At 41.9% G+C, this 12,772-nt stretch overlaps 1 protein-coding gene across 5 annotated transcripts in view; it reads right to left on the reverse strand.

Annotated features, from left to right (window-relative positions):
* Positions 1-12,772, reverse strand: part of Atp8b4 (ATPase phospholipid transporting 8B4 (putative)) — a 192,172-nt gene that overhangs the window by 119,107 nt on the left and 60,293 nt on the right. For all 5 annotated transcript variants that reach the window (XM_052183505.1, XM_052183500.1, XM_052183502.1 and 2 more), the window contains one exon: positions 4,880-4,952. In XM_052183505.1, coding sequence (XP_052039465.1) covers positions 4,880-4,952 — 73 coding nt within the window. The remainder of the gene's footprint in view (positions 1-4,879; positions 4,953-12,772) is intronic.

Raw genomic sequence — 12,772 nt, forward strand, 5'->3', positions numbered from 1 at the left:
CCCGGCAGACAGCATGATAGCGGTAAAGGTAATAGCCCTTTGGAGCTATGGCTATCATCTTAAAGACAGAAAGATAACTTTAAACAAAAACTAAAATTTCTATTGTAATCATGCATAATTAGAACTCTTTATGATGCATGGACAAATGGCCTGTTGCTATCTGGTGTTGCTTTTCTTCAGAACTCTGCGTAGATGATAATGCAATGTCACTGTTCAACATTGTATCTGGCTGTGTTGATGCTTCCTTAGCAGTAAATCAGGAACGGATCCACTGCAGCCTCAGCCAAGCGACTAAGGTTCCACTGCCACCTAGTGGCTAAGGTGTCTTAAGCAGCACTCACCCAACTGAAACACACTGAGTACCTTAGCCCTCCTTCCTAACTGTCCCTACTCTGTCTTCTTTCCTGCCTCTTCCTAAACCATTTCCTGTTGCCTGTGCCTTTGATATCACTGACCATTCCTCTCCTCGCTTACTCCCTCTTCTCTTCCCTACTGCTAACATCTTCCTCGGAGGCTTTTTTAGTTAAAGAGAGTGTGTGTAGGAATGGGATTGACAGTGTCCATGCAGCAGAGTAAACTGTGGAAGTCATCAGCACACAGTTAGACTTTCTAAAGCTCTTTGCAATAATCCTGAAAAGGAACAGGCAAAGAATTATAGCAATAGTCTTGCTAGTCCTGGGTCAAGCTTTTGTCAGAGGTGGTGGGCTAGTAGTGTGAGCAAAAAGAAAAAAAAGAGACCATAGCAGAGACACAGAACAGGGAAAATGTGATTGTTTCAATGCCTATCTGGACCAGGTAAAGCCACCTTCCATCAACCACTAGTCTTTTCTCTTATCAGTCACTGATGGGAGGACTCAGCAATGACTCCCACAAGGGAAGCAGCACGCAGCAATGCAGCACGCTCTAACACAAACGCCTTTCCCCCAGCTTTCCTGGGCAAGGGAAAAACCCAAGCAGATATCCAGTGGAAGCTTAAAAGCAGTATTACCATCAGAAGAAACTTGAGAATAATCTACCGGATATCTTTGAGTCCTCAGAGCCAAACACATTGTCTCCAGGGCTCATTTGGTGTAAATGTTTGTTAAGCTAAAGAATAAAAGAAAATATCAAGGAATGGTATCAATCCACAGCCATGAAACTTTTAGGAACTTGTAAAAACACTCTCATAACTTAACCACTTCATTGCCTCTGCAAATCTGTGAGGGGATAAATACTGTTCTCCATCTCTGGACAAGGGGCCTGTGTAAGTCATGCCTTGCCCAGAATGGAAGGGGGAGGGGACTCCCTACATCCAGTGGTAACTAAATTAACTCCTGTGCAGTCAGTGGCCATCAGAGGTCATGGTGAGTGTCACCAACCCACTTGAAGAAACTGAGACTAGAGTGTTGGCATCATCCTCAAAACTGCTCCAGGATTAAGTTATGGGACTAGAAACAGGTCACAGCCCTCATCACAAACGCTCTGCTCTGATGGCTGCTTGGTGCTAGGATGACATCTGTGAGAAACAGAAATGTCTCACTTTGCTCGATACGTCTGTTTTATCTGTTTTAGCTGTTCAGAACATCCTAGTGCATGAGTGCTGGGATACCAGAGGCGTGGCAGAGGGAAATATGCATTTGTGGAACAATTATGGGCATCATTTTTGGAGCTCCCAGAATTTTCTAGACTACAGAGCTCTTTTCATCTTTGCTGTTGTGAACAATATCTTTACTTTCAGTACAAAATACCAATTCTAAAAACTCCTGTATCATGAGTCAAAGCTCACAATTAAATCATAAAGTAAAAGTGTGTGTGATTACATGTAACATAATAATTCAAACTTTAAAATTTCAGACCCAGTTAGCATATGTTGAAAATCATTCACTATGTACTGGTTATATCATTTTGTTTTGCTTTGCTTTCGTGACCAAAATTTTCAATTAAAAAGTGATTGAAAATAAGACAGGAGTCTGAGGAGATGGTCCAGTACCTACGCACACTTGCTTTGCAAACATGAGAACCTGAGATTGGATCTCTAGCAGCCATGAACCCAGGTCTGACCAAGTACTTCTGTAGTCCCAGTGTCACAGACCACTGAGACTGAAAGATGGCGATCTCAGCAGGGTCTTAAGGGAATAAAAAGAAGACTAGAAGAGGACTCTTGGTGTCTCCTCTGTGTCTCCAACACATCCACCAGCACAGCTAAGCACATCTGCTTTCATATGTGTGCACACATGCATCCACACACATGCATTCACACACATGAAAAAATATTGGGAGGCCACAGCCCACTATGGGAGGTGCTGTCCCTATGCCTGAGGTTCTGGGCTGTGTAAGAATGCAAGCCAAGCAAGCCATGAAGAGCAAGCCAGTAAGCAGTACTCCTCCAAGGCCTCTGTGTCAGCTCCTGCCTCCAGGTCTCTGCCCAGCTTGAGTTCCTGCCTTGTCTGCTTTCAGGAGAGACTTTAAGCTGTAAAGTGAAGTAAATCCTTCCTTCCCTGGTTGCTTTTGGTCGTGGTCTTTATCACAGCACAGAGAGAAAGTCAGAGGAGAAACACAAGACAGAGGTACCTAATTCCCAGTGTGTCTACAAATTTCGTATGAACCCCTTTTCTTGTCCGGGATTTACTAATAAACAGGTATCCACTGGGTTGAAAGTTCTAACTTTGACCAGATAGACATGCGCTAGAACCGAGCAGTCCCCAGATCATTTGATTCCCAGTAGCCAGGTCTGGAGCCCCCAATTCAGGAAACCCAGACTAAAAGCAGCTGTTCTGAGAAAAACAGACTGTAGCGCTTGGGGTGGGGTGGGGGGAAGGCAGCGTGAGAGCTGCTGGTCCCACCCTTGGCTCTCCTTTCTGTTAGCAACTGAGGAGAGCAGGCCTTTGTCTCACTGTCTATGAGGTGGAAATAATGAAACAGTACAAGAGCTGCCTTCCCTGGGCCAAGATGAGCAGTAAGCTAGTTAATTCACATAAATTGATCGTGACATTGGTATGTGGAATCGTCTTGGCCACTGTGATCACTATCTTCATGAGCAGGCTTCCTGAGGTCTACTCCAGAATAAAAATCCCTAAGTGGGTCTTTCTTTTCTAGAGATCTGTGACTGTCACTATACAGATGTAAGCCCCACTGGCAGGTCCTGCCTCCTGGCAGCAGGGAGACACACCAGTCCTCTCTGGCAATTACAGCGCTTCATCTGTAAAAGCTTTGCTTGCCTCTGAAACTATTAGTAGTGTGGGTGAGCTACACAGAGAAAACCTTGCATGAAGTGACTTGATTAAGAGGCGATGTGGTGCCTCTGAGGATTTGCAGGTCCTTTTCTTCTCTTTAACCAAAAAGCAGGAGAGAACAGTAGAAAGAGAAGGAAGAGAACAATAGAAAGGTTGTAAAGTGTTATCTCTTTGCTGATAACAGAGTCAGAGTCTGAGCCTTGGGCCTGTGAACCAAAGAGTCTTGCTTGTACTTCGCCAGAGGAGGAAGGGAGTGCGAGGAGAGTGTGGGTTTGGAGCCATCAGGAAAACGAGAGCAACATAAGCCTTGGCACCCTGGCATCTGCTGTGTGCAATGTGGGAACCACTTATCGGGCATTTGAATTTAGAGCAATTAAAATTCAAAACGCATTCTTATACTTGCCTCCAGGGACTCATTTCCCAGAAGGCATTGCAAACAGTAAACAGACATTTGATTCCCAGCCAGATCCACCTCACCTACAGAGGGCGTTCTTTTGACAGGTGCTACGTCCTACTGTCATGCTCCCAATCTTTAATGAGTGGAAAATAAACCAGACGTGTCATTTAAGTCACATGAAATAAAAGCAAATTGATTGTAAATGAGAACCTGGCAGACTATGCCGAGTCTTCGAGGGGCCCAAACCACAGGGCACTTTGAGACCTGTTTTGGCTGTCCTAACAACATCTTGCTTAGTTTTGTTTGGGTTCCCGGCTATTTTCCAAAACCTTAGGGTTGCCAGAGAATTAGCCACTTGAAGTGTGAACTCATCTGCAAATGGTTTGTCTACCCGGAAGCTCCTTCACGCATGCTCTTCGCGTATGCGTGAAGCTCCTTCACTAGGGCTCTTCGCGCATGCTCCTCTGGACTCTGAGCGCACAGGTGGTGCAGCAGTAGAAGGGTGATTCTGACACTGAGTGTCGAGCACTCCCAAATGGGTTGTTGTTCTTTTAAAGGCCATATTTTTTCATTATAAAATATCTCAGATTTAATAAAGGATACAATTTGATTCAGACAATTGCATACAACACAAACATTTTCACAAGTGACCTAACATATAAATCACTATAATTTGAATTTTTAGTTTCTGATCTGTACCATTTTTATCACCTTAAATTGAACTTGAACTGTGGCTCCCTGTTTATACTTTAATGGCTGAATTGATTTCTACTTGAGAAATTATAACATTAGTTGTTTACAAATATAAATTATGATGCATTTAATGTTCAAAAACCTCACTAATTCATATTTTATCAATTTAGAATCATAACATAAATTTACTTTTAGTGTGCTTTCCTCAAATGTGGCGCAGTTAGAAAAACATTAATTGCAATATTAAGAAATAACATTCTAAATGTATGAAAATCCTTTTTAGGTTACTCAACATTTTTAAAACTCTTATTTACATAAATAATTCACACATTGTCTTAGATTGTTCTGTATTTCTATGTGTTTTTAAGAGAGCAGAAAGAACCCCTCTTACTTTATCCAAGTCACTGTGTCACCAAAAGTCACTCTTTTAAAATATTTATAATTAAGAATTTGTACTCATGTATAATGGTGATCCCTCCTTGGTGACTCTAGAATCTTGTGGATTTGCTAAATTTGCCAGTGCTACAATATGTGTTATTCGAATCTGAGATCAAGTCATATAATAGTGAATACTCACAGCGACAAATTGATTGTTTTCTAATTTAATGATGTCTCCAACTTTAACATTCATCCATTTTTCATTCTGCAGCCTGAGAAGAGAACAGAAATGTTTTGTTCACTAACGGAGTAGAATAAAAAGTAGAGTCAGGAGAAATACCCATAAGCACATGATAGACTAGAAGAATCAGGTGAGACTTTGGGAAGACAGGAAATTAAAGGACAGATTCATGACCAAGGAACACTGTGGGTGTCAGAGATGTCAAATGATTTGTCTGTAGAGTTCCAGTGAGCAGTGACACACGTGGACAAAGGTCAGGATGCTAAACTCTTGGCTGAGGGTCCGTGAAATGGCATGATCCCAGCTCAATGCCACTTTTATACAGTGTCTGTGGTCTCTCAAAAAACCCAGCTAGCAACATTCACCTCAAGCTCTCAGCTAGTGCGCACTGGAACAGCACTGCCGTGTGTGTCTCAGAAGTCGTGTGACTGGGGTGGCCCCTAACAGGCCAAAGCAGCAGCGCAGGACAGAGACCAACAAGCTTTCTTTGAAGGTTGTGCTTGTAATGGTGTCCCATGCCCACTCTTCACCAAGTTCAGAAAGGATTGGGATGAAAGGCCATTGCGCTCATTGGATCTAGCCCCGGGTTACAAGTGAGTCAGGGTTGCCCAGAGCCAGACAGGCCTTGCAGAAACAGACCACCTGCTGCTGGATACCGTGACAAAGAACCCTGCCTTCATAAACTCCAGCTTTGCTTTCAACACTGATAGTTCTCATCCTGCTTCTTAGAAATCCCTCCTGTGAAGAAAAGGACTCTAGAACAAGAGAGGTAGGCTTCCCAGGAAGGTGGATTCTGATGTGCGGCTTCTCAAAACTAGCCCATCTACTTGCTTTATCGGCTGGAAAATAGATTTAAATATTTATACAACTGTGAAATGTGCCTCACACTATCAACCCTGCTGGGTCATTTGGCTAAAAAAGCTCAAAGAATTGTTCTTTAATGCAGATCCAAGTCCATGTTGTACTGGAAGTTTCTCAGCTGCAGCATTTTTATCTCTAGCCAAAATTTGATCTTTTTTTTTTCAGTGTCATGCGTTGCAGTGTCATTTCTTGCCCCACGTGCTGAGAAAACGTGGTGACCCTCACGTGTCTTTCTCCTTAAGGTACAGGGTATTGCTATTTCTCCTGGGGACTCCTCCCTCATAGCATCAACAACATCTCTCGGGGCTGTCTGCTGGAGATAGGATGGAGTGGAGAAGAACTTCTTCTGTCGTATGTGGTAATTAAATTGCTACTGAAAGGTTCTGGGGTCCCTTTCAAAAGTCTGTTTTGGGAAGCTAAGACTACCTTAAGTTTTGTTTTGAAATTCTACACGTCCTACTCCTGTGCTCTACCCTCTGGAAGGATCCGCAGGAAATGGTGAGTGCTTCCTCCCTCTGAGGACACAGCCTCTGAAATAACCTACACTGTGAACTAGCAGACACTTCTGCCAGACAAGCGGCAGAACCCTAACAAGAAGAGAGCAGACCCCTTACAAAATAAGACGGGGACAGGGTTGGAGTCTTATGAAGAACCACAAAGCTAACCTCTTTAGATGTGAGAAGTAACTCCACTCCTGCTCTTGAGTTTTGAAGAAATGGTGCCTGGAGTCACTGGAAAGCCGTGGGCTTTGGGAGATGTCGTCATCAATGCTTTATTTCAGCTGCCATGCGAGAATCAACGTGTAAAGCGCCATCAGAAGTGTTGGGCTTTACACATTGCTTTTGTATTCTATCTTATAAAATACATACAGTGTTGCTCCAGCAGAAACGTGGACATGTGTCCAATATATACTAAGGGTCATTGCTCCAGAAGTAGCCAAATTTGCTGAATAAGCAAAAATCAATGGGCACTCACAAATTCTTTAAATCACTGTGTCCTGAACCCAGCTCTTTTCTTTGTCATTTCTGCTGCCACCACTACCGAGAGTAATGCAATGTCCCCTCAGCTTAGGGAAGAGATTAGCTTAAAAGATCATCCTCAAAGTATTGATGCGTTTGTGATATTTTAGCTTGTGTGTGGGCTGAAGCAGAGGGTGCAGGTGCTCCCAGCAGTGGGTGAGGGTGCTCCTAGCTGTGACTGTGCTCACATGCTGCAAAGGTGACCAGGCTCTTGTCTCAAGGGATTCTGCACCCAAGCTCTGCTGAGGGGACACTGGATAGCCTGTATACTGTGAAAATAGCATAACTCCATGGAGTTGACATTTTTCAACGCCTTCCTCCATCCGCAGAGATTCTTCCAAATGCTTAGGAGTTGTAACCTATGAGTTTTCCAAAACAAGCTCATTTAGTTGCTCTGGGATTCTCAGAATTCAAGATTTGGCTCGATTTTCCCCATCACCACACACTTAGATACAATCTAGCTAGCTCTTCCTTGAACCAGATGTTCCTAAAATAAATGGGATAATAACGTATCACTTACTTTAGTAAATAATCCAAAATTTTTTTTAAAAAAGTCACAATCTTTAGATCCAGAAGATCCCATGAAACAGGTGGCATTTAAGGACCATGGGACAACAGGTAGACGTGCTTTAGGGAACCATTCAGGACACCCCACTCTTCAGAGGATGGGGAGTAGAGTTTAAGAAAAGGGAGTAACAGCAACTTCTCCAAAACTGTTATGACTTGGTCTGTACCTACTTTCTTCAGCAAAGACATGGTATGCTAAGGGCTGGAGGCTTAGGCTGAAACAGCATCCAGCAGTACTACCCTGCACTCTTGACTCCAGAGTTTCCCATAAGCAAGACCCTGACCCATGACTGAAGCTAAAGGGCAGAAGGTTAGACTGTAAAAGGGACCTTCAGTGATGATGTCATCCTTTCCGAAAGAATACTTCTCTTCCCATTAGTGATACTAATTCCAGGTCAGGGAGAGGAGATTTCCCACAGAAGTCCTAAGGTACTAGAGAAGGAGAATGTAATTGTTCTCCCCTAATTAGCCAATCATCCCTCTCCCACTAAGCTCGGTCCATTCATTCCCTTACTGACCAGCACATGCCAGCACTAGGAAATACAGAAGTATACCCTGATCAGAGACACTTTTATTCAACACTGTATCATTGGAACTTAAGTGACTGCCTAGTTCTGACACCTTTCAATTCAGATTTCTTGAATGACTACTAACTAAATTGAGGAATATAAAAACCAATATTTCCAAAAAACATTTATTAAATAATACCATTACATGAATTTCAGCAACCTACATTTTTAGTGCCTACTTACTGCACCCTTGCGCACAGATTCCTTCACATGGGGAGTCACAGATAAAAGAAAAATGACACTTCATTACATTTGAGCTTCAGATACAACAATTTTATGTATAGCACACCCTTTGTGATACTTGGGATGCTGAATACTAAATGTTATTCATTGCTATTAGTCTGGAATTGAATGTAAATAATTTTACATTTAGATTTGTCTCATGTAGTAAGACTATTAACATTTATCTTATCTCCCTTAATCTTCATGAGCATGCATGAGCTAGACCCTTATTCTACTCAGATCATACAGGACCCTGGGGTTCAGAGAAATTAGAATATTTACTTTATTTGAAATATTTATTTCAAATTCAGATACCCACACACTTTGATATAGGCATCACTCTTTAAAGAGTCGATTATATGGGAGCTTAGAGTATACAAGGGTGTTCAGTGCAGCATTACTTACAGAAATCAGTTAGAATCTCATACTACCATTGAATGTTTACTTAATCACAGATTATACATATTCAGAAGAATTAACTGTTACTACCTGCATGGTCAGAAAAACAATGCAGCAAAAGAATATGACAATGGGTCTATGTGCACAAACATGAAACAGGACCTAAGTTCCATTGCTAGGTTAAAAGAGGAGTGTCCAGACCTGCACCAGCTCGGTAGGATCCATGGGGTGAGACAAGGATATTACTACACAAGCTTTTTTTTATTTTTCTTTTATTTTTTGAGATATTATATCATTATTCCCTTTTCTTTCCTCCAAATATTCTCATAGACCCCCCTCTTCCTTGTTCTTTCAGTCTCTCTTTTCCACAATTGTTGTTGCATGCACATATGTATATGTATGTGATGTATATGTAGTATATGTCTATGTATGTATATATGTACATTGTACATTTTCCTAAATAAAACCTGCTCAGTCTGTGTAACATTACTCATATGTATATATTCAGGACTGAACACTTGGTTTGGATGATCAGTTGCTGTGCTCTTCCCTGGGGAAGATTACTTCCCCCACTCCTCAGTAGTCCTTGTAACCTACAGTTCTTCATGTACAGAAGAGGCTGTGTGAGCTTTCCCTGTCTGTGTTAGCATGTCTATTGGTGTTTTTATACTTGTTTAGCTCCTGTTTAGGCAGCCATGTTGGTGAGACTTTATGGGTATCGCTTCTGACATTCTTAGGAGACCAGTCTCACAGCAAACTACCTAATCTTCTGGCTCTTACAATCTTTCCTCCCCTCTTCTTCGTGTTCCCTGAGCTTTAGCCATGAGAGTTGTATTGTAGTTAATTCCACTGCATTTGGTTCTCAACTGGACATTTTGATTAATTGTGGTTTTCTGTAATGGTCTCCATTTGTTACAAAGAGAAGTTTCCTTGATGAGGGGTAAAGACTACACTTAGCTGTAGGACAAATATTTAGAGTATAGTTAAGGCTTGTGGTGGTTTAATAAAGTGGTAGTTATAGGTCTCCTCCAAGATCTATGACTTTACTAGCCCTGGGTAGTTGGCTAGGTTTCTAGTGCCAGGCATGATTTCCTTTTCTTGAGCAGGAACTAGAGAGTTGTTGGTTACTGCCAAGGTATATATGTCACTTCTGTACCCTTAAGGTTATCTGCCATGCTGGTCACTGCTTACACACATATTTTAACATACTTCTGTTTTAATTCTGTTGCTATGATCAACACCATGACCAGTACTTCATTAAAGGCATGAAGTAAAGCAAACGCCATTGGGAGAATGCTGGTACTTGCTGGACCCCCATGGCTTGCCCAGCCTGCTTTCTTATATAACCTAGGACTACCTGTCTAGAGATGGCACTGCCCACAGTAGGATGGACCCTCCCACATCAATCATTCATAAGTAAAATGTTGCACGGATTCACAGGCCAAGTCGGATGAAAGCAGTTCTTCAACTATGATTCCCCCCCTTCCAGGGGATACTAGTTTATATTAATTTAATAAAAACTAGCCATTACTCAAGCCTTGAAAACCTCCAGGAAGGCATTCCAGAGATGCTTGAGTAGTTGCCACTGGTGAGTGGAAACTCGGGGAACCAGAAGGCAGGCAATGCTTCATAGCCATCCTGTACTCGGTCAAACAGCTTGGTTTTTCATTATTGCATGAGCTGACATTTATAGGTCAGTTTGTTGCAAAACAAATAATGAATGAATTCTTTTGATTTATTTAATGAGTATAGGTGTTCGGGCTGCATGTATATCTGTGTACTACATTTATACAATACCCAAGGAGGCCAGAGAAGGGCACTGGATCCACTGGAACTGAAGTTACAGGTGATTGTGAGTCATCACGTAGGTTCTGGAAATTAAACCCAGGTCCTCTAGAAGAGCAGCCAATGCTCTTAACCCCTGAGCCATCTCTCTAGTACTAGGAAAGCTTTCTTTGGGTTACACGTAAGTGGCAAGGCTTCAATTAGAACCCAACTTTGGCTATAAAATCCATACCATCAATAAACCTACATCCATTGTTCTAACTTTCCTCTCTGTGTTAAGCATATCCTACCTGCTTAAAAGGAGAGTGGGCCCTGAGGATCCAGAGCAATTCAAGCAAGGTGACGGTGCACAGCCCCAGTATTGAACACCAGATGGTCCAAAGATAGCATGCGGTCATGGTCTCCTGACACAGATGCTCGCTAGAGAGCAGAAGGCTCTGGTTCTTCTCAACCTCAGCACTGTTAGAGAAGAACTAGAATAAAATGGATAGCTTGGCCTTGAGCCGCTAATAATCATTCTGATGAGCGGATCTCATTACTCTGAGAATGGACATGATCCCCATATCTTTGTAATCTACGTCTTTTGAAGAATGCAGATATATCCCTCCTTTTTGTTAGCAAAATGCCACACAGTGGCATTGTGGTGGTCAGCAGCTGAAGGGTTTTCCCACTGGGTTTACCAAGGACAGAGAGAAGGAAAAGCAGAGAAAATCAAAGTTGTAGTGCTACAGTGCAGGTGGTTTAACAAGTTGCTGAGAAGAGCAGCCAGCCATGCAGATGCCCTGCCTGGCTCATGCGTCCTACTGTGTATTACGCAGAGGCAGAATCATACAGACAATATCAAACCTTATCTTTTGGAAGCTAGCTGATCCCTCACTTACTAGTTCTGCCTGAATAATAAAGCTACTGAATGTTATACAAAAGAAACTTCTCTGAATGGATCCTTCCAGAGCCCCTCTACCTTCCATAAATTCAGTTAACCCATAATGAGGCCATAAGGAATTCAAAATCCTTTCAGAGGAATATTAGTGTCTTTGCTTGCATGCACTAACACTGAGGGGCATGCCCTAGACTGACCAGAGAAAGCAGAGCCATTGAGTCAGAATCCTTTGACAGCACAGCCACAGGCATCAGCATACAAGAAGCTGATTGACAACAGCTCTCAGGGAAGAGCTCTGAATGTTGTAATTCCAGGATAAAGAACCCCTGTTGCATTTTCTAATTGCCTCTCAGTCTTAACTAAATTTTTGAAAGCTATCAGACAAGCAGTTTATATATTATATATTATAAATTTAATATATTAAAAGCGTTAGGTGGAAATGTGAAATCCCAGCCATGATGATGCCAAGCACCTTTCAGTGCTTTGATATGGTTTGCTCTGCTCTTGAAACTTGATGTTTCTGGAAACAACACCCCTAATTTCCTCAAACAAAGCCTAAGTAAAAGTAACCCCAAGAGATTATGAGTCCTGCCACTTATTAGATCTATAGTCAGATTTAGTTCTAAATTTAGTTTAGTTTCTAAGAAAAAAATTAATTCACTTTAAAATAAACTGTGATGCCTATTCTGTCAATTCCTCAGAAACAGGATAGCATATGGGTGAAATTTTTGAGTAGTGCCCTCCAGGATGACATGTGATGTCATCCTCCGTTAATGAATTCAAGACCACCCTTCTATGGCCAGAATAATCACTGTCAGCTAGACACCATGCTGAATATCAGGGCTACAAGGGCTATTAGTACAAACTATATTCACCAAATAACCTAGAAAATAGTGGAAAATATAAATCTGGTTTGAAAATAGACACAAGTAAATCATCTTTGTTCTCTAATACCTGGAAAGTATTCTTCCAGCCTGCAACAAAGGTACCTGCACTTTCAAAAAAATGACTTCACTAGTAAAGTGTTTGCCACATATTTGTCATCAATAGTCCAGAGAGAAAAATTGATAGAGCCAAGGGATTGTCTAATAAAGGATATATTAATTTCCAGTCCTCAAGATAGTTCAAACTTCCCCCCATGTACAGTGAGCTCATCGGAAAAGTATATGCCTGGACTTTATTACTCTGATCCCTCCAGACTCGTCTTCTCAGAACCATGACTTCAATCAGGATTTACTTATGGTCATAAGTAAAATATCTCTCTCCCTGAGGCTCAACCATTACGTCATCTGCATTTCTCTCAGCGCCAAGATAAATCACACCCCTAGACGATGCTCCCTCCTGTTGGACCATCCGCTTTGTATCCTCAGCACCTCTGCTATGAGGAGAAACAGAGTTCAAACTCCTGTTTCCAATGTATGGGTGACAAGTCACAGCAGATCACTTAAACAAAAACTAGAAAACTTCACTAAAGGACTCTGTCTGAGGGGGTAACATCACAGGGGCCATCTTGATACTCGAAAATAGAAAATTCTGTTTAGCATGGATT

The sequence above is a fragment of the Apodemus sylvaticus genome, chromosome 5, assembly GCF_947179515.1.
Source record: "Apodemus sylvaticus chromosome 5, mApoSyl1.1, whole genome shotgun sequence".
NCBI classification, from domain to species: Eukaryota; Metazoa; Chordata; class Mammalia; order Rodentia; family Muridae; genus Apodemus; species Apodemus sylvaticus.